The following is a 20,719-nucleotide window of genomic DNA, read 5'->3' as shown; positions in this document are numbered from 1 at the left end:
CTTACATACCGATTACAAAGGCAGGCAAACGATACATCACGATAGATACAAAATGCTCATCTTCATCGGACTTCCTCTATCCTGCTGGGTCACTGGATATCCATCCCCAACAACGGATCTACGCCAGCTCCTGCCTGTCTCCGACTATTCCTCACCTTTGTGCCCAGACCAGCGAGCGGATCAACGTTGGCGGGTAACTGATCTTTTGAATGCTCTTCCTCGTCGACAGAGATGATACCTAAGCCAGCTGATGCAGGCCTCCCTGCCTCTTCCGGTCGATACTTGGTGGATTCCGAGTTGATAGGAGCTGTGTGAGGTACCCTTGGTAAACCCGAAATAGGTCCGTCCCCTCGTACCGTTTGAGTTAATGATCGCTTTTCTCCTCCGGACGTTGCTGAAGAATTATCTTGGCTTGCGGGTGATACGCTGTGCCGAGAGGCAGAGAGAAACCGCGGAGTTGTGGGCATGACTGCAACACTGAGTGGAGTGGGTGTGGCTTCTTCGAATTCTATGTTTGATGGTCCAGAAGCAGCGACTACTGTCGCAGGACTAGGCTCTGGCTCGGTGACTGGAGCTTCAAGAGGCGGGACCATGATTGACGGGGCTGGAGTAGATGATCGGCTACTCGAAGCTTCCAACCCTTCATGCCATCCCCACTCCTTGACAATCTCATCCACTTCTTTCCCTGCCGCATCAATCAACGTCTCCTTGACTCTTTCCAGACCCTTCCATGCGTTTTCCCTTTCACTTTTTTCCAGGTGTTGTTCTGGGTTATTCAACACGTCCAACCACTCACTCATTGCTTTGCCCATACCCAGCATGGCCAATCGCAGCTCTGCCATCTCTCGCTCTGCGTCCTTGATCGTTTTCACAGATATTTGAGATGCGTGGCTATCAGTGGATGAGCGAGACTGAAGAGCTGGGCGGGAAGGAGGAATGCTATTGGTCGTGGAGGGTGAATGAGACAAGAAAGACCGAGAGGGAAGAGCTGAGGCAGAGTTAGGAATGGCTGAAAAGGGACTTGATGTACGTGGTCCAGGGGAGTGAGATGGGGAGAATGGAAGGTTGGGAAGGTATGAGTATGCAGTTGTGGAGTCTGGCAAATTTTTCTAAAGTTGAGTCAGTGCCAGCCACCTTATCTATAACTGTTAAAAAGGGATTTACCCTAAAGTCATTGACAGTAGATATAAACGCCTTGTCCAGCCCTGCTGCCTGTGCTCTTTCAAATAGCCCCTGGGCCAAACCTCCCATTCCACCTTTCTGTAACCTCTCTTTCACCGTTCCTGACATTGTGCGCCCATTACCCCTCCCATCGGCAAACCTGGAGTTGTGACTTCTTGGGCCGTTTACGTCCATTTCTTGATTTTTCGGGGCAGCTTTGACGTCTAAAAGGTCTTGATTCTGGATGACTATCTCTACCCCCGCAGCTGGCGATGTGTCACTTCGCAAGAATAGAGCTTGGGCAAGTATCAAAAAAGGCTCAAAAGGATATGCGGATGATGGGGCCGGGTAATGAAGCAAGTTGGTGAGCAAAGAGGGATAGTCGGCGTCGATCACTAAATTAAAAATCAGCTTTATTAGATGATCGAGGCCTGTCCTGGCTTGAAGCCCAACTCACACTCATTTCGCACGAGCAGGAGCATTGCAATACAGATATGGTCAAGTAATTGCAGCCCGGGATCTTCAGCAAAGATTCCATCCCATAATCTCATCGCGACATTGAAGGGTAATTCACGGGTGAAGATGAGTCGGATCCATCGACTGTTGAGGGTAAATATGTTAGCCACTCGTTTCGATACAGTACAGATAAAGACCTACATGGCCCATATTTGCGCCTCTACCCCTTCGGTCTCTAAACGTTCGTAAAGCTGGGGATCTATTCGCCTCAAGAGAGACGTATGCAAATTATTACATCTTACGATGATAGGCGCTTGGGGTGCAGTAGCCGTTCTAGATCTCTGACAATCGAAAGTGTCAATAGGGTTGATAGGTTGTAGCGGGATACTTACAATCGGTCCTTCCTCTGCTCTCCACTCGTAAAACGCCTTAGCGTTCTTCATGATCGCCAAAAACAGCTCAAACGCATCGTGCTCCACATATCTTCTATCTAGAGTCTTGATCATAGCCTCTTTCTGCTGTCCGTCGGCTTTGTTTACCACCTTCAGAGAATCTCTATCCACCGCCATAAAACAACAAGCAAAGAGCTCGTGCATACCTTGTCTGTACCCCACATCCGGATTGAGCACAGCAAAGATAAATAATGCCGTTGTCATGCACCTCTGTACCCTCTCGAGCTGGAAATACGGCATGTCAGGGAATGTACGCTCGACATCTTGCCTGATCGTCGCTCGAAGTTCGGTATGAGCGAACCAAGTTTTCCAAGGTGAGGATGTTGATAACGATAACGGGTCCCAGCCGTCACTGGGTTGTAAAGGAGAGCCATGGACCGGAGAGGCTATCCTAGGGGAAGTGCGATGGGTTGGGGAGGTAGGGGAGAGCGATTCATCGAACCCGGAACAGTCTGAAGCCCATCGGCCATCAGGCGCGATAAGGTATCGTCGTCTGAGAGCATTGTAAGACTCGCGTGAAGCTTCAAGGGCTTGCGGGAAGAGGTCTAAGGATGTAGGAGGTGGTAGAAGGCTGTGATAGAACTAGATATGCGGTGTGATCAGCCACAAGTCCATGATCAGGCGACATTGGCGCGGGACCCACCCTCCAATAAACAGATCGCAGGATAACACCTCCATCAGGCCCAGCTGGCCCTAAACCAGCTTTATCTAGCGACCTAGACTTAAGTCTGGTGAGTGATATGAGTGGGTCAGAAAAGAGTTTCTCCCATGTGGACCTAAGGCGACGTCAGTACTCAAGGAGTGATATATATGATATGAAAGGAATCTGACTGACTGGATGTCGTGATGAGACGGACGTGGGAATACGTCCCGTTCGTGAAGCTGATCAGTGGTCATGCCTTGAGCATCTGTTGGTTTGCCGTTTGGGGTGGGTATATGACCGTAAGTGAATGGAATTGTTTACGAAGAGATGTGAGAGGATAACATAGCTTTAAACGAGACATCCACGACAACAATCCCTGAAATTGAATACCCCTCCTTACATGACGCGTAAAGACAAAATCAAACCCAATCACATTGATTATTATCATCTGCATCAAGAAAAAAAATGCATGGCAACAACAAGACATGATGGATACCGGTATACAATACCGTCAAGTATCAAATCTTGCTCTCTTCCGCCTTCGTTCCTCCTCTTTCTGCTCCTTTTCCTCTTCTTCCTCTTCCTCTTCGCCATCGTCATGACCATCGCTGACGTTGATCACAAGGCCCCTTGTTCGACGAAGGCCCGGCTCGCCTACTTCCCTGTTCATCCTCACAATGGAATTTTTCCTAAGTTTGTAATCTTTCAATAGACGTCCATCCTTCAACAGATTTCGCCCATAACACAGCTGCAAACCTTCCAAAGGCACGCCCTCTTTCCATGCAATCTTTGCCCTCAAATGCTCAACCGGATCGTCTGCCATCACATCGTAATAGCTCGTTTGATATTGCAGGCTAAAGGGAAAACAAGAAGGGGGGATAGATAAGAACAGGTCTAACAATTGGTTATTTAGCTACGACTCACTTCTGCACACGCAAGGTGATGGTCGTGGATTTTGCGACTACTAGGGCCGACTTTTCTTTATCGGTAGGCTGTTTTCGATTGCTTTGACGAGGCCGTGAAGCTGTAGCCACAGCATGGACTGAGCGGGAAGGTGCTATCGGTTTATTTCGACTAACTCTTGGTGCGGGAATATCAGGAGGGGATGGAGCTCGAGGGAGACGGGCAGCGGCCGACGACTGACTAGAACTAGCTGAGGCTGGGACCGGTACAATAAGTCGGGATGGAATTGTTGTTGGTTGGCTACAGCAAAATGAGATTGGATAAAATCACTTGCATTTAACCGGAAACACCTACTGGCCGAACTCTTGTTCCCAGGGCATGTCGATTCCTTTCCGTTTGACAATGTTGGTAAAAGAACATGATTTGTTAGGGTCGGTTTCTCTGTTCATTCGAGGTCGTACAGCCTTAAACTATTATAACATGAGTATGCAAAAGCTATAATGCCTCGAATTCGCTTACAGTCCTTTCATCAAAGCAGGCAATCACGTTGACAGTACTATCCGCTAGTTTTTCTCCCAACCTGCTACAAGAAGTGAGCTTGTCAGTTTTGACAACTATTATGGCGCAACAATTGTCGGTATCTAATCACGTACAGTTCCACTTTGAAATGCAACTCTCGATGTAATTCTGGACAAACATGCAATGTACTGACGTGTTGGATATTACATTCCGAAAGCAGCCAAGGATCTTCAAGTTGCCTGCCTTGATAGAACATCCGTTGGAAGTCCGGTTGTAGCGAGTGCTTGCCCTGGATTTCTGCCTGGAGCTCATATTTGGCCTTGACATCCCTGACAGAGTTCCAGGAGTGCACACTGAGTTCTGTCTGGCTACCTCCTAATAGTACGATGGATATACGCATTGTGCCTATTGTAATGCACGCATATTATGGCATTCTGGGGTCATTACTGATGATAAACAAGAAATGCAGTGCCAGAAACAGTACTCTCGAGCCTGACTCCGGGACCAAAAGAAATCTATAATTTTCCTTTTTTTTTCAGGCGCTGCCGATTATTTTTTTGTCAAGCAACAATTATATCCTCTTTCCACAATCTACAACATTCACAACCACGTATAAAATGGCAACAGAGGAGATCCATAGCTTGTACGACACCATTCTCATCTTGGATTTTGGATCCCAGGTTCGTACACAAAACTTGAACCACTTTCTTACAGCTGACAATGCCTCAGTACTCCCACTTGATCACTCGACGATGCCGAGAGCTCAATGTGAGTATCGCTATTTCTGAAATTCAGCGATAAGCTCAAACAGATCAATATAGGTGTACTGTGAGATGTTGCCTTGCACGCAAAAGGTCTCCGACTTGTCCTGGAAGCCCAAGGGTGAATTTAGCATCACGCATTCATTGATTTATCATTGACCATATGTATCAGGTGTCATCCTTTCCGGCTCCCCTTACTCTGTTTACGCCCCGGACGCTCCCCACGTCGACCCTGAAGTCTTCACTCTCGGTGTCCCCATCCTCGGTATCTGCTATGGTCTCCAGGAGATTGCCCGTGTTCACGGAGGCAGCGTCGATGCTCACACCCACAGGGAGTACGGTTACGCCAAGATCGAGGTCGTCAAGACTGGCAAGAAGGAACAGGATGCATTGTTCGAGGGTATTGAGATGGAAGCAGACGGTGGCTTGCAAGTGAGTTTTGGCCTGTAGGTCCGCCAGACCACAGTGTGTTGACAATAAACGGTCAGGTCTGGATGTCTCACGGTGACCAACTTACCTCCCTCCCCCCCAACTTTGTCACCATCGCTTCCACCCCTACCTCCCCTTACACTTCCGTCGCCCACGAATCCAAGCCTATTTACGGTGTCCAGTTCCACCCTGAAGTTTCTCACTCCCCCAAGGGTAAAGAGGTCATTGCTGCATTTGTGAAGAACATCTGTAGTGTCAGGGACGGCTGGAGCATGGAGAGCTTTATCCCCAAGGAGATTGCTAGGATTAGGCAAATCTGTGGTGAGAAGGGTCAGGTTATCGGTGCCGTCAGCGGTGGTGTCGACTCTACTGTCGCCGCCAAGTTGATGCACGAGGCCATCGGTGACCGGTGAGTCCCTTTACCCATATCAGTCATATCTGACTCGTGAATTAGATTCCACGCTATCATGGTCGACAATGGTGTCCTCCGAAAGGATGAGGCCAAGAAAGTCCACAAGATGCTTACCGTTGACCTCGGCGTCAATCTCACCGTTGTTGACGCTTCCGAACTCTTCCTTGCTCGTCTTAAGGGTGTCGAGGACCCCGAGCGTAAGCGAAAGATCATCGGTAACACCTTTATTGAGGTCTTTGAGGCCGAGGCTGCCAAGCTTGAGGCTGCCGCTGAGAAAGAGCTTGCCGAGAAGGGCGGTGAGGCCAAAGGCAAAATCGAGTGGTTGCTCCAAGGTACCTTGTACCCCGACGTTATCGAAAGTATCTCTTTCAAGGGCCCCAGTGCTACCATCAAGACTCACCACAACGTCGGTGGATTGCTGGAGGACATGAAGTTGAAGTTGATCGAGCCTCTTCGAGAGCTCTTTAAGGACGAAGTACGTGCCCTTGGTCGTCTCCTAAACATCCCCGAGCATCTTGTCGGCCGACACCCTTTCCCCGGTCCTGGTCTCGCTATTCGAATTCTCGGTGAAGTCACCCGCGAGCAAATCGCCATCCTCCAGCACGCCGACGACATTTACATTGAGGAAGTTCGTGCTGCTGGTTTGTACGACCAAATCTCTCAGGCCTTTGTTGCCCTCTTGCCTGTCAAGGCTGTTGGTGTTGCTGGTGACGCGAGGACATATGACCAGGTTGTTGCTGTCAGGGCCGTCTCTACAGAAGACTTTATGACTGCCGACTGGTTTGTGTTCCCCCCGCAAGTCTTGAAGAGGATCTCCTCTAGAATTACCAACGAGGTGAGGTGGACCTGCTTGGATGTTGTCGTGGAGCACAGAGCTGACATATCGTACAGGTCAAGGGTGTTAACAGGGTCGTCTACGACATTACTTCCAAGCCTCCTGGAACGTGAGTGCATTTCTATATATTTGTCGAAGAATCCCAAGCTAATAGACAATATAGTGTTGAATGGCTCTAAGTTGTTAGAATATATTTCTCTTTTTAGGTTTTTGGATGCATAGATACAGACTCGGCTTTTTGGCTTTGCTAATTCACAATAACCCTCCATCAATCCATCATCAGTCCACCAAAGCTTCCATGATCATCTTGGCCAAGATTGTATCATTCTTCGCATCCAATGGCGTCGTCTTGTACTCCTTCCCGTTTGCCACAGCATCATAAATCAAATCAAGCTCAAGGGTGTAAGGGTCAACATATGTTGGTCGAATCACTTGTTCTGAAAAGTCGCCGTTGGGCAGTTGGCGCTGGATAATGAGTTTGATAGGAAGTCCTTTGACGTATGGTCTGGAAACAAAGTCAGTAGAGGGGGGGTGGGAAATGAAAATGCAAAAAGTCGTGAGGACTAACGTATCGTACTGGATCTTGACACGAGAGTCGTTGGTGTACACTTCAATTTGGGCATCAAAAATTGCGACTTCGTCAATGGCCATCTATCCTTCCTTGTCAGCACACCCTCCTATAGCTGGCCTCAACAATCTCGTGTCGTACTCACCTCGTAGTAAGCCTTGAATCCCTTGTACTGGAACAAAGCAGTCCACCACCAAGAAGAATCCCCATCATCGCTCCTTGTCGCACAGAGACACTTTTCCGGCATACCGATAATATCCCTCATAGCCGACATATCATGGCTGCCCAGACTGTGCAAGAGGGCCCAGGAGTTTGCGTTGCGAGGGTCCAAATCTGCCTTGGCACCCAGGTTCTCTTTGAGGTTGGAAGCACGTCTGGCGACGAGTTCGGATGATGCGGAAGATGGGAAATCCTTGTAATAGTGCTGATGCATACCCGATTGGGAAGTAAAGTAGCTGTTCTGAAAGTTTCCTTTTTTGAGCCACAGTCTGTCACAGGCAAACACAAAGTACCTACATTCCCAATGATATCCCGGACCCTCACATACTTAACCGTCTTCCCCTTGATCTCTTCTTTCAACCTCTCCAATGCCGGAGCATACCTCCTCATGTAACCCACAAATACAACCACCCCGTTCCTCACCCTCGCTTCTTCCACCGCATCGTACTCTGCAAGCGTCTGGGCCATAGGTTTCTCGATCATGACGTGTTTACCGGCATCGGCGCATTCGATAATGTTGTCGGCGTGGAACTGGTCAGCTGTCAAGACAAAGACGAGGTCGATGGGGACGGAAGAAGCGAGCATCTCTGTGCTGTATCGCTATCGTAAGCTAGCTCTAGGTATCATCATAATGTGAGGGGGACATACACAGAGGTGAAGAGGTTTCTGACTCCGAAACGAGAACCACACAGCTCAACCGATTTGACAGAGACATCACAAAGAGCAGTGAGCTTGTACTTGTCGGAGGCTAGCACGAGATTGGGAATCTACTTTTAGAAAAAGGGCTTCTATCAATCCGTCGATCGGATTGGCGAATGCTCAAACGGAATGGACTGACATGTACGATTTGCGCGACTTCACCACAGCCGACAACAGCGACACGGAGTATCTTGTTTTGGGACATGCCGTATATGCAGAAGAGATCTACGTAAGATGTGTTCTGACTTTCCCATTGTCCAACTGTGTGTACTTTGCTCATATTTATACACTTCCCACTTCGGCTTCGGCTTCTTCCGGTCCGGCTAATCACCGAACATCCTCCGAGCATCCTCCGTCGTTCATCGTCGTCAGTCGCCGGCGTCTGCCAGTGTCTGTCTCAAATTTAGGGGCGTCGCGCAAACCCATACAAGATCATTCTGTGCATATAAACGTATCAATTTCTATGCTATGCAAGATGTCTCTTCCTCGTCCCTGATTCCGGCGATTGTCTATGCCTGGAGGCCTCATATTATCTACTGGTCAAGAGCTGCGGCGTCCAACCAAGAAGTGACCATAGACAACGCCTCCTTGGGCTTATCGTATGGCACCATGTGTCCGGCACCCCTGATCTTGAGCATCTATTTCGTTCATCAATCTCTGCCCATTTGTCAATCAATTCATTAAACTCACGGTCAGGTTGCCGTAGGTCTTGAACTCTCCCGCGCGGTGTCCATCGACGACCCAGTCACTGAACTGGGCGGCGTTGTACCCTTCCTTCCCGGACCACTCAAGTCGCTCCATCCAGAGCTCATTGGCAACATGGTTGCAGATAAAGTCAAGCATACCCACATACTATCTAATTATCAGCTTTATAACAAGGGTCGGTAGCGAAACGAAACGTACGTTCAGGACCCTGACACCTCGCTCGAGAAGACCAGCAACGTACAGCCATGTTTTGCCAGTGTTGTCCAAGCTCTGAGTGAACCTGGTGAACACAGGTCCATCACAGCTTGACCAGTTGCTCCTAAGCTTTTCAACACCGAGAGTATGCCTAACGTCAGGCAAGTCAAGGTACGTGCCAATCTTCTTGGTCACAGGGTAACAGAGAGAGTCAGCTAGCTCTTCGACGGTACAGGGCATGGTCACGTCGTAAGGATTGACGCCCGCGGAGAGGAAGGTTTCGCCAAGGACTTCTTCACAGTAGTTGATGGCCATGGAACAGGTAGTATAGTCGTGAGTTTCGAGGCATCCCTTCTTGGCAAGTTTGTGACACTTGGGAACCTGAGTGGAGCAGTTAGCAGAGTTAACGGTCCGGGAAAGTTTGATTTACAGCTTCGGCCATGGCAACGCAGGCTCCAATACTCTGCACAGGTTCAGTGAGATCACCATGGACGGTACATTGCTATAAGATATTAGCTGGGAGCCGGTATTAATGATATGGTTACTGACGAAAGGGAAGTATGATTCGGTTGTGGTGACTATACACAACGAGATCAGCAATTTCCGGCGACTCCAAAATTAGGACTCACAGTAATCGGTGACACCATTTCCAATCATAACACTATTCAAGTTGATAGGAGTCTTGCCGTCCTTGATGAGTTGTTTGTTCCCGTCCACCACAGCACTAGCAAAGACAGGGAGGTATCGACCGCCGTAAGATTCGCCAGCCATATGGAAGGCTCGGCCCTCAAATTCCTTGAAAGTCTCAAAGAACTGTAACCTATCAGTCAGTGTCGTTCAATCCATAAGGGGGGGGGGGAAGGTCGTACAATGGAAATAAAGGCTTGGACATCAATTGCGGCTTCTTCGGTGGTGCTCACAGTCTAAAGGGAAACCATGAGCATGTTGTTCTTTGACTAAGCCGCTAAACTTACCTGGCCATTATCGGCATGGCTGAATCCCACACCAATAGGCTCATCCAAGAAAAAAACGTTGGCCTGCAAATTCATAAATCACTCATTCCAAGGTTTGCGTGATGCTTGATTCACCTTCTCGTTCCAGGCGTAAGGGTTGCGTGCCGTGTCGTTCACTCCCTTGGGGTCATCTTTAACTGAGCAAGGCCCAAGTTCCATGAGCATACCGAGGGAAGAGCTGCATCCAGGTCCGCCTGTGGCTGGATCAGCAAATTTTAAAAGTACGAACGAAATATCACCCTTACCATTAATCCACATGACAATAGGGTCCTCAGAAGGTTTGGAACGAGATTCAAAAAAGTAGAAGAAGAGGTTCTTGCCATAGCCAACATCAAGGAATCTGGAAAGTGTTAGATATAAAGAATACTTTAGAATTCATTGTTTTGCTCACCCAGAGTATGATTTGACGTCGGGGTCACACCATCCTGTGGTAGACTTGATCCTCACTTTATGGTTCTATTTCGTATCAGCTTGTACCCGGGCCATCCTCGTAAAGGCCACGACCCACGGGGTATTTCTTGTGGGTGAGAATAACATGTTCATCCCCAATGGTGCTCAATCGCATGTCATTGGCATGCACCATCTCCACCTCGGCGGCATGATCACCCGCATGCGCATGACCAGAGCGGATGAATGACTCAGCGAGCTCGAGCGTGTCTTGAGGAGTGGGGAAGTGTGGGAGCTGAAGTGAAAGTACCAACGGAAGGATGGCAAGAGATGCTAATGTTCGCATGGCGTAGAACATATATACAGAAAGTGGATATATACCGAGAGTGGGTATATGCAGAAAGTGGATATGTTACGGAAAGTGGATGGGAAAGGGAAGTGAGAAAAGGGACGAAATGGATCTATTGATCGATGGCACGAGAGAATGGCCATGAGTCATCGGATAACCCCGACGGCCACAAAGTTCTCAATCCTCAATAATCGTTTGTGGGGAAGATGTATCCCGTAGTTCCATAAAACGGGGAGAGCTTGCATCTGCTAGTTATGATATGGATTCCCTGTGGCTCAAGGAGAGCCACGATGTGGAGAACGACAAATAATGGGTCACTAAAACATGGTGGTAACATATCGTAGACGCGAAACACATAGGACCTAGAAGAAATACCAATCTACAATTACAACTACCCATTATAAGTATACCCTTGCCCAGTCCCAAATGCTCCTGGTCCAAAGTCGTACTCCCTCTGCTCGACATCATCGTCATGCTCCGTAGAATGCATCTGCATCTCAATCGGCAACTGCATACCCATTTCCAAATCGTCCATCTGGCCTGCCGCAGCCTGCATTGCTTGTTGGACCATGTTGATGTCAACAGAGCTTTCATTGCCGGACGTGAGGCCCTCGAAAGAGAGAGTGTCGGTATGATGGTCATGGTGTTCATGGTGGTGTTCAGCCTGGTGCTGCTCATGCAGCTGTTGGAGAGCGTGTTCGTGGTCGGTAGGTGTATGTTGAGCGTGAGATGAATTGGATGTAGAAGTAGAAGGACCGGCGGTAGCCTGGTCGAGGGTGGAGTAAAGGGTCTGGGGCTCATGCACATCGTGATGGTGAGGCGAAGGATCGAACGCATATTGATCGGGATGACCCAACGCATCCATGCCCAAATGCGCCGGCAAGTCCCGAGTCTTGATCGGTCTTCTTCTCAAAGATTGCTTCACTCTAGGTCTCTTCAACGATGGCATACCATCGCTCACTCCTGGCTGACTCATGGAAACCTTGACATTGGGGTGTCCTGCCGCCAAGGCTTCCGCTGCAGCTGCCTTTCTCGCCGCCGTCGCAATCGCCTCGCTTTCCTTCTGAGCATTCGCAATCGCCTCTTCTTGCTTCATTCCTCGACCCTGGAAGCCGCCATTCTCAAAACGCCAAAGGTGATTTTGTCGGATACGCCAACCGGCAATGCAACCCTGATTGAGTTTCTCGTAGTACATGTCTGCGCCTTTTCGGGCGAGGTACGTGCGGACTCGATGGGCCGAGCATCGGCCTTCGTCGCCGTCCCATTCAGAGGGATAGTGCTTGCGGATCCAGTTGACAATGTCATTAGGTTTCTGATGTGGTCGTCAGTACGTATGACAATTTTTAAAAGCGAGAATCGTGCGATAACGAACCAATGGCCAGTTGTCGTTACCATTTGATAGCAATGCACGTCCTACACGCAGTTAGCATCCATCCATGCATCCATCTTGAAAAGTGACGTAAAACTTACCAATAAACAGATTGACACTCGAGTTTGGCGGAGGCTATCATCGGCAAAGGAGATGGTCAGCATCAAATCCATATCTAATCTCTGGGTGTGGCACTTGGATGTGGCAGTTGGAATGTGGCACTTCGCGAGATGGGTGGATGCAAGTTGTGCAATCGAGATTTTGACTAAAACAAGACTCACAGCAGGCCAAATTGGCTGGGATTGCAAAGCAAGGGGAGGTGCGATGGCTCTCATCAACTTCGCAGTGGGACTTCCCGGCATATCATCATCCACCTGACTCTCCAACGCCTCGAGATCAATACCCTCATCCTCCCCAAGCCGTGGCGGCATGAAGTCTCCAGGCTTTGGGTCTGGAGCCTGTGCGATACTTTCTGTGATACCCAGAGTGTGTGGTTCAGAAAAAAGGAAATCGCGGTCATCGGCCGATGCGGTATGGAGACGTTCATCGTGGGTCTCTGGTGCCTCTTGGTGGGAAGGAGCAGCATCTACTTTGGGAGATTGCTGTCCAGCAACAGCAGATTGTGTTGCTATCTCCATGAGAGATGGATCTATCATGGGCTGGCCATTTCCTTGAGCTGGCTGCTGCTCTGGCTGGTGTTCTGGCGTGTCGAATGCGGCGACCTCGGGTGTCTTTGAGGACATGATAGTAAATGAGACTTGGTTGTTTGCGCGATTCTTAGATAGTTTTTCGCTTTTTCTTCAGCGACAGGCGAGGCCAAGGGTGACGGTGTCCCTGTATGGCGTGTATACTGCCTAGGAGAGTATTTCCGGGCTATTTGTGGGTATGTATGGGTTGTGTTTTTGTTATTGCTGAGTATGGGCGCTCTGTCTGAAGTGGAGATGCGATTCCCTGCCGTAATTAAGGTATATTTAAGATTATGTTTTATTAACACATCCCACCTACTCGGTCGGTTTTTTCGAGCAGACGGTATTCATCCATCTCTTTCCACAGCCTGTCACCAAAGCAAACACAAACCAGAGCATTTTAAAATGAACCCCAGATCACTCACTACCGCTGTTCGATCCTTCACCCGCAGAGTCCCCCTTCGACCTGCTCTTCCTGCCGCCCGAACTTTTGCCCCTCAGCTTCAAGCGCGAGCTTACAGCGAAGAGAAGGAGTTCCACGAGAAGGAGGACAAGCGGATAGCTGATCTCGAGGCCGCCAAGGCTGAGTCAGACAAAAAGGCTGCTGAGTTTGAGGAGAAGGTCAAGGAGTTGACAGTTAGTCATCATTTTCTCCGCCTTACCGCAGCGTGCGGGGTCTTAGTCATGATTTGTATAACTGACTTTACCGGCAATGTAGAAAGAGATGCAATACCTCCGTGCAGACGTCCAGACCGCCATTCGAAGGACCGCCGAGGAGAAGGCCAAGGCTTCTGAATTCGCCATCTCCTCTTTCGCCCGCGCTCTCCTCGACACAGCTGATGTTCTCTCTACTGCTCTCAAACACGTCCCTCAACCCATTCCCGCCGAGAACAAAGACCTCCAATCCCTTCACACTGGTGTTGAACTTACCCACAAGGCTCTTCTCAAAACTTTTGAGTCACACGGTGTGAAGAAGCTCGAAAACTTGAAGGGCGAACAGTTTGATCCCAACGTGCATGAGGCTTTGTTCACTGTTCCTCAAGCGGTTGCTCCCAAAAAGGAGAACGGGGAGCCTCATGGCCCTAACGAAATTTTTGACGTAAGCAAAGAAGGTTGGACGATTGGTTCTAGGGTTTTGAGGCCAGCGCAGGTCGGTGTCGTTGCTTCGGAGTAAAAAGGAATACAGATGGGTAGAAAACGGCATCGACAATGTTATTCAGGCGTTCTAGCCGCCAGGTGTAGTAATGGAATGTAGAGTAGATATCTTAAGGTTATGATAGCAATAGTAGCATATGCATCCACCCCTCAACAGGTCATACATACTATAGCTCGAGGTACTATAGCTCGAGGCTTGGTCTAAGACAGTACAACTACATACATCCAACAGCAGATATCTCACAAGCTCGATCAGCGTCTTCTAGACGCCCTTCCCGTCATACTTTCTTCGAACTTGATCCTCCTCGATCGATCAATGACAGCCACATAATAGTTGCCCCACTCGCCTTTCCATGACACCCAGTCTCGGTAGTAGTCGTGCTGGGTAGAGCGGAGGATAGCGGCGAAAGAGTCGCACTATGCGTTTGTCAGCAAGAAAGATCAAGTGATAACAGGGATTCAGTGATACTAACGTTACTTTCATTCATTCTGAAACCTTCTGGCACAAAGGGCTTGAGACTGACAATCTTTGCACCCTCCTTTAAATCGAGGAACATATCCGCAAGGTCCATATTCAATGATGACGGAAACACTTCGTTGTTGACCAGCTGCCGAATGATCAGTTTGACTTTGGATTAAGGCACCCAACACTCACCACAACATCGGCTTCCCTTAGTCTTCGGCCAACCTCCTTGTGAACCCTAAAGTCTCCCTCGTGCACTTCCACATCCAGATTTCCTTTCAATGCCCACATAGCCCATCTCCTCTGTACCTCCCGCACTTGTAGACGAGCACAGTGAGCCGGAACGGGTAGAAGTTCGAAACCATAGCTTCTGGAACCTGCTTGAAGAGATGCTTGAAGTACGCAGTTGCCAACACCACTACCAAGATCGACGCTGCGAATGATAAGCTCAAATCATATGACTTTAGCGTTAAATGGCTCACAATACAGAGTCAGGTCCTAGCTTTGTTTGTTCTATGATCTTGCTCATAAACGCGTGCCTCAATTCTCCATAAGCATCTTCCTTCCCGCTGATGGCCTTTGACACCTCTTCGGGATGCTTGGGATGATGCTCCAACTCATGACTATATCCACCTACAACCCTGGAATAGGCTTGATCATGCACGAAGTCAACTAATGCAGCCCATTCTCTGACTTTGATTCCTTTCCCACCATTCATACCCTCATCTAACCATTGTTGCAACGTCCCATCCTCTTGTATAGCCTGCATAGCCGAATTGTACCGTTCGATGGCGGTCACGAATAAGGGACCATCTCGACGATTAGGGGCAAGAGATTTCCGTATCAAGTCTGCGATTGTTTCTTGTCTTTCGGTGGATGGCGCAGGGGTAGAAGTGGCGGAAATTTCGAAGGCAAAGGCCGGGGAAGGGGAGGCAGGATCGGGTGGTGGTGTCACGAGTGAGTTAGGAAGAGGGGTTGTCATACGTGATGGCAAAGACGAGAGTGGATTGGAAATGTCCAATGACTCCGCCAGATTCCCGAATATATGACGGTGGGATGGAGGTATGTAATCTAGAGGAAGTGTTACCAACTCTCCAGAGACGAAGAATACGAAGATTGTAGATGAAACTCACGTTCAAGTATTAATCTTAAAGTATTACGAAGCTCGCCTATGGGATTAAACTCCCTGTCCGATGAGGGCACCATAAGGACAAATCTTCCAAGAAGTTAGTATGATCAAAGGTCTGCAGCCAGAAGACTCACTTTTCTCGGCATCCTTTCGCGGGGTAAAGTACTTCCACTGATGGTAGAAAGTCCCCATCCCTATCAAAGCCTTCTTGGGGAAAGACTGATCGACGGTTAGCATTGTCCATATATCCGCTCAAATACTCACAAGCTCTGTACTTCCCCAAATTCTTGCTCCCATCTCCACCTCCTCCGTTCGCCCATCCTTGCACATTTCCTCTAACAACTTCATCGCACCCCACAAAACCCGCCCAGCCCCTTCCCCATTCACCTCGCATATCCACCTTATCCCAACAAAATACCCTTCGGCCCACAACTTGTTCTCCAGGCAGAGGCGTCATGTCAATTCCTGTCTCTTTTCGGGTAACTTTTGGTCGTTTGGGTTTGGAATCAAGGGCATCATCGCTTGATTCTGATCCACTTGAGGACTCAGACTCGACTACTTGGACTTTCGGCGTTTTTCTCTTCAGTCTTCCAGGACTAGATGAGGATGCAGGAGTACGAGGTATGGTCGACGGCCTGATACGCTCCTCTTGCTTGACTTTTGAAGTACTTTTTGAGGATGAGCTTGGTCCTTGCTTCGGTGTCCCTTTTTCTGACGCTGACCTCGGTGTCCCTTTAAGAGAACCATGCGAGTGCTTGGGAGTTACATTCGATGGTTTCGAGGGCCCTGCCATAGGTCCTGAAGACTGCTGCCGGGCAGCAGCTTGCTTTTTGACGGTCATGCGGCTGACCATGACGGTCGAAGCTGGTAACTTGGACTCGTCGCCGAAAAAAGAGAACATGATTGATGGTGGTGTCTGGCGCCTTTTTTAGTGAATTGAAATCACTATGGTTTTTCGTGGAGCAGCAAAGTACCTTACACCAGTTACTAGCCTTTCCGAATGGAAGAGCAGAAATGTGGAAGAGTGAAATGCTCGAGTTGTCAACAAAAACAACGAAGCTCAACAAACAACGAAGGGCCGACAGCCGAGAGACGAGCGGCCACTCGCCACCCATATTAAGATTGTGTAATAAAAATACAATAAAAGGTGATTAGAGCATTTTGATCCCGCTAATAGGGCAGTCAATCAACATTATTTATTATTAGTATCGAAATCATAAATGTTCTCCATTCCATGAGCATCATATAAAATACATAGCTACTGCTTACCACTTCCTCTACCTCCAAGGTTATCTGCTTGTCAGAACGGGAGATTTTTAAGATGAAAATATCTGTTTTCACACTTTCAAAAGTGTTTTATGGGCGCATGATGTTGAGAGGGAAATTACAAAAAATCTACTCAAATGCAAATAGCAAGAAATACCAATTGCTACGACGAAAAGATCTCAAGGAGATCCAAACGCCCATATGTTGCCTTGTCTATCCACCAGTGCCTTAGATACTGGCTCACAATTTTGATACTTTTGAGGTGGTGTCATTCTCATTCTTCCCCCTATATATGTATAGTACGTAGTAGGGCCCCTGTTCGTTGTTTCTTCGAATTGTTTTGCCCACTCCCTTCTAGTCTTCACGTAAAAGTAATTACATTATGTCTCTCCCAGATGTATGAAACTTTCCCATCACTGGGCGTAATCCTTTCTTTCCCTTCTCGACTCTCCAGCCTTTGTTTGATTAATCTCTTTACTGACAAATGTCCGACAGTTCCTACTACGCATGCAAATCCTACTTACCAACTTATTTACCATATTCCACGACTCGCGATTAGCAGTGCGCACATTGCTTAAATCATTGTACAGTAATGCATCGTGATTGTATCAACTGAGAAGGTAATTAACAACAATTTTGGATTTCTGGGTAATGAAATATTGACCTTATGAAAATATACTATATTCGGAGAAGGCCCAAAATTCGCCCACTTACAACCTAGTCAATCTTATCGTCCTAGAATGAATCTATCCAAGGTCGAAATGGTCTCTCTCTAGCAAACAACTTGTTCTCAGTGACCCTTGTTGAAGGCAAAATCTTCTTCTTACTTTCCCTTTCCATTACAAACTCAGGAGAGTTGATCATGGTATCTGATCCCAGTTCATCCCTATCCACTTCCTCCAACACTTCATACGGGTAAAGCGCAAGGCTACCTGGGTGAAGCTGATATATCTGAGGCTCGGAGCCCACAGCATCTGGGGCTACAACGAGGTAGGCACCGTCTCTTTGGGTGATGGTGTGGAGTCTGTCGAAAGGCAATTTCTGGATTGCGGTAAGTGATCGCCCAGGAAAGATGCGGTACGACACACTCACATTGGCTAGGTAAACTAAGCCCATAGCGGCATATAGGACCTCCATTGTGTCATCAGGGTTTATCCGCTCATCACCCGACCCTTCCCTATTTCCCTCAGCCTTGCGGTCATTAGTACTTGCGGTAACGACGATCGACGAGTCATTGTAAGAGTCAGAGGACCATGAAGAAGATGTTGTACTAGTAGTTGAGGTAAAAGAACTTCCCTTGCGCTTCTTATTGCTAGGAATTTCAAGAGGAAGTTCCGGCTGGTTAAAAGAGACCAGGGAGGTAAACGGAGAGGATTGGCAAGTATTGGCTGAAAATAATTGAGCAGCTTTGCTCCTTCCTTGGTAATCCTTTGGTCTATTGAAACCGTGTTCAGCCCTCTGTACGAGCGATCAGTCTCGTTAACAAAGATGCACGGAAAGCAAACGTACCCAGAGCCCGCACGCGTTACATAACATTGATGTTCTATCACCCTTCCCTAGACGATCGGGATTACTCCTCCATAGCGTTGTCTCAGCCTGGCAAAATCGTCAGCTTTCAGTACTGACGCCGATACTCTCGTTGTATGGGTGACTTACCTCAGTACATCCACAGTTATGGCATACTCCAGGTCTGAGTGCTCTTCTCTTCTTAGTCGCGCGATTCTTACTACCACTCGTCGCAGCCTTACGGCCACGAGCTTTGGGGTTGTAATCCGCGGATGGGTCTGAGTTTGACAGAGTCTTGCACTTGGTATGGGATCGCCGCATTTAATGCAGTACAGCAGATTAGATTAGATCTTGAGAGGGAGCTGGTAAAGCATAAAATGACTTCTAACCATGTAAGTGGGTAGGTACGTGTACCAGTCAAATAGGGCATAGAATTGGGGTGGTGAGTTATGACAGTGAGGTAAAGTAATCAGGATGGCAGACCGTGCGATGGCAACTTGCCAGTCATGCGATGTAACCCCACTGTCCATCGCAGTTTATAGACACGATCGACATTTGGCGCGACTCTACTCACCTCACAATGTCGACGTCGTCAGTCGTGACCCAGCGGCAAACGCTATTAGCGTAAGTAGACAGTGATCGAGTGTGAAGAAGATCTGTGATATATAATCGGCGCCCAGTTGTTTGTCTGATGTTGTTCTGTTTGATAAGTGGCTGATAACCTCGCGTTATATATATCTCGCTGTCTGCATACCCAACAACCGACTACACTAAAAGGGGGCAGTGCCATCTTCTTGCACCGATAACATTAAAAAAGGCTTTTCTTACATCTTTCCGAGTGTAAAAGCGCGATAAGAACCGGTCGGCTAACGGGTGGAGCAGCTGTTGAAGGACCGGGCAAGAATAGGAGGAGCAAGGACTCATATTAGAGCAATGGAGCGATGCCATCTCGACTCGAAACAATTGGGCGACCACTCGCCTTGCGGAAAGGACCCTCGGCGGGAAAAACAAGAGCGTATGTGCGCCACCGATCCTTTGGACCATCTAACAATTAAACGTTGGCCAGCACGGTGTTTCCTAAAGGTGCATGCGTTATTAGAGGAAGGACGGCCTTGATATATCGGACCCTCGAACGTGAGTAGAAGACGGTGCACTGAGTGTTCTTCATTGACAATTGATTAGTAAAACTTACATGTCACTCGCTGATAAATACCTCCAAGGCATGGTCGGTCTACGCCACGAAGCATGAAAAAGAGGCGAACAGATGTCCGAAATGGATTGTACCTTGGATGACCATGGAGAAGTACTTAATCGTCGATGTATACTCTCTTCGCCCTCGTCCTCCAATCTTACAGAAGACGTGTGTTCCATCTTAAGAACTTGCGAGCACAAATCGCCACGAAAGGATGGGGAGGGACTCACACTGAACACAGACCTGTCCAGTGCTTCATCGCCTTCTTTTCCGTCTCCTTCTTCACCAATGAAATGACCGTTGTCCATTAGCACCATCCGCTATGGGTAGGTATGCGTAGGTCGGAGCTCGGCTCTCCGCCCGCAGCAAATGTGTTTCATGAACTGAGAATCATATTAGCGTCCTTTCATGCGCGCACATAGCGCAACATATGCCGATTTGTGGGTTCCATTTGTAATGGGCATCATCATATAGAGTTTGGGTCCAAATGTGTGTTCCTTTTCGTGAAATGTTGATTGTGGAAACGGGAATAGTTGTACGTATCGACAGTGTTGACGGAAGATCGACGCGACTGCGATCAGGTGAGGCGCGTGGGACGCGGAAGAAATGGAAATGAAAGTAAGTCCAGCATTGAATAATAGCCCTAGTTTATACTGCCCAGCCGAGGGATATCAAGAATAGATGTGGTAGTGTAGCTTGAAATCTGCCGGATGTTCACACAAGGTCCGCTCGTCTTGAATGCCGTCGCTTTTCGTCTCACGGGTGAATGTTCGGCTTGTCATCGCTGAAAAGACGCGCCATGCTGTCGGCAACATTGGCGGTGATGTAAACTGATCGTAGCAGTCGCACCAAGTGGTGCACTTCCGTCCGTCCTGAAGAGACACATATGTGAGATGGAGGATACGGTTGAAAGATGTACGCCGGATGTCATCTCTCGTTCGTTCTCCTCCTTTCTTCGCCAGGCACAAAAGCACTGAGGTCAGTGAATAGTCGCCTCATGACGATTATTGAAGAAATAAGTTATAGACAACATGCGGCAACGACACGAAGTGTTGGGAGAGGGCCCATAACTTCTGTGTGAATTATATAACGAAGGACCAAAAGCGAAGGAGAAGCGGTGTAATCGCCAGTTTAAGATGGCGAGATACACCTGATGATCTTCTTCAATAAATAGTGTTATCAACGGCAATCCAAACTAGACGACGAGCAACAGTGAAGACGAACAAATGCTTGTTTTCGTCTCTTAC

At 48.3% G+C, this 20,719-nt stretch overlaps 9 protein-coding genes across 9 annotated transcripts; 2 read left to right on the top strand and 7 right to left on the bottom strand.

The window, feature by feature from the left end:
• Positions 1-89: 89 nt before the first annotated feature.
• CNBK1380 (hypothetical protein) lies at positions 90-2,966 on the bottom strand (the record flags this gene model as incomplete). Its single annotated transcript, XM_767671.1, has 6 exons — positions 90-1,109; positions 1,165-1,556; positions 1,619-1,761; positions 1,819-2,651; positions 2,713-2,845; positions 2,905-2,966. The coding sequence occupies 6 exons, from the start codon at positions 2,964-2,966 to the stop codon at positions 90-92; spliced, it is 2,583 nt and encodes an 860-aa protein (XP_772764.1).
• A 257-nt stretch (positions 2,967-3,223) lies between these two features.
• On the bottom strand, positions 3,224-4,534 carry CNBK1370 (hypothetical protein; the record flags this gene model as incomplete). The annotated part of the gene is made up of 5 exons (XM_767670.1): positions 3,224-3,566; positions 3,637-3,915; positions 3,970-4,085; positions 4,135-4,198; positions 4,269-4,534. 5 exons carry the CDS (start codon positions 4,532-4,534, stop codon positions 3,224-3,226), a joined length of 1,068 nt encoding a protein of 355 aa, XP_772763.1.
• A 217-nt stretch (positions 4,535-4,751) lies between these two features.
• CNBK1360 (hypothetical protein) lies at positions 4,752-6,750 on the top strand (the record flags this gene model as incomplete). Its single annotated transcript, XM_767669.1, has 8 exons — positions 4,752-4,814; positions 4,864-4,902; positions 4,956-5,016; positions 5,068-5,327; positions 5,384-5,733; positions 5,779-6,571; positions 6,628-6,680; positions 6,735-6,750. 8 exons carry the CDS (start codon positions 4,752-4,754, stop codon positions 6,748-6,750), a joined length of 1,635 nt encoding a protein of 544 aa, XP_772762.1.
• A 100-nt stretch (positions 6,751-6,850) lies between these two features.
• Positions 6,851-8,262, bottom strand: CNBK1350 (hypothetical protein; the record flags this gene model as incomplete). Its single annotated transcript, XM_767668.1, has 6 exons — positions 6,851-7,076; positions 7,140-7,222; positions 7,285-7,599; positions 7,656-7,950; positions 8,007-8,125; positions 8,197-8,262. 6 exons carry the CDS (start codon positions 8,260-8,262, stop codon positions 6,851-6,853), a joined length of 1,104 nt encoding a protein of 367 aa, XP_772761.1.
• Positions 8,263-8,590: 328 nt separating this feature from the next.
• Positions 8,591-10,715, bottom strand: CNBK1340 (hypothetical protein; the record flags this gene model as incomplete). Its single annotated transcript, XM_767667.1, has 12 exons — positions 8,591-8,695; positions 8,748-8,909; positions 8,961-9,338; positions 9,388-9,459; positions 9,507-9,535; positions 9,587-9,770; positions 9,827-9,880; positions 9,932-9,994; positions 10,046-10,164; positions 10,216-10,310; positions 10,362-10,426; positions 10,479-10,715. The coding sequence occupies 12 exons, from the start codon at positions 10,713-10,715 to the stop codon at positions 8,591-8,593; spliced, it is 1,563 nt and encodes a 520-aa protein (XP_772760.1).
• A 382-nt stretch (positions 10,716-11,097) lies between these two features.
• CNBK1330 (hypothetical protein) lies at positions 11,098-12,818 on the bottom strand (the record flags this gene model as incomplete). Its single annotated transcript, XM_767666.1, has 4 exons — positions 11,098-12,018; positions 12,079-12,119; positions 12,177-12,210; positions 12,357-12,818. 4 exons carry the CDS (start codon positions 12,816-12,818, stop codon positions 11,098-11,100), a joined length of 1,458 nt encoding a protein of 485 aa, XP_772759.1.
• A 348-nt stretch (positions 12,819-13,166) lies between these two features.
• Positions 13,167-13,935, top strand: CNBK1320 (hypothetical protein; the record flags this gene model as incomplete). Its single annotated transcript, XM_767665.1, has 2 exons — positions 13,167-13,397; positions 13,480-13,935. The coding sequence occupies 2 exons, from the start codon at positions 13,167-13,169 to the stop codon at positions 13,933-13,935; spliced, it is 687 nt and encodes a 228-aa protein (XP_772758.1).
• Positions 13,936-14,168: 233 nt separating this feature from the next.
• On the bottom strand, positions 14,169-16,409 carry CNBK1310 (hypothetical protein; the record flags this gene model as incomplete). Its single annotated transcript, XM_767664.1, has 7 exons — positions 14,169-14,333; positions 14,390-14,524; positions 14,572-14,812; positions 14,862-15,450; positions 15,513-15,595; positions 15,643-15,727; positions 15,773-16,409. The coding sequence occupies 7 exons, from the start codon at positions 16,407-16,409 to the stop codon at positions 14,169-14,171; spliced, it is 1,935 nt and encodes a 644-aa protein (XP_772757.1).
• Positions 16,410-17,509: 1,100 nt separating this feature from the next.
• On the bottom strand, positions 17,510-18,601 carry CNBK1300 (hypothetical protein; the record flags this gene model as incomplete). The annotated part of the gene is made up of 4 exons (XM_767663.1): positions 17,510-17,815; positions 17,867-18,232; positions 18,284-18,370; positions 18,431-18,601. 4 exons carry the CDS (start codon positions 18,599-18,601, stop codon positions 17,510-17,512), a joined length of 930 nt encoding a protein of 309 aa, XP_772756.1.
• Positions 18,602-20,719: the final 2,118 nt, after the last annotated feature.

Source organism: Cryptococcus neoformans, chromosome 11 (assembly GCF_000149385.1).
Source record: "Cryptococcus neoformans var. neoformans B-3501A chromosome 11, whole genome shotgun sequence".
NCBI lineage: Eukaryota > Fungi > Basidiomycota > Tremellomycetes > Tremellales > Cryptococcaceae > Cryptococcus > Cryptococcus deneoformans.
The sequence above is the reverse complement of the archived record's forward strand: the minus strand, read 5'-3'. Positions and strand labels throughout refer to the sequence as shown.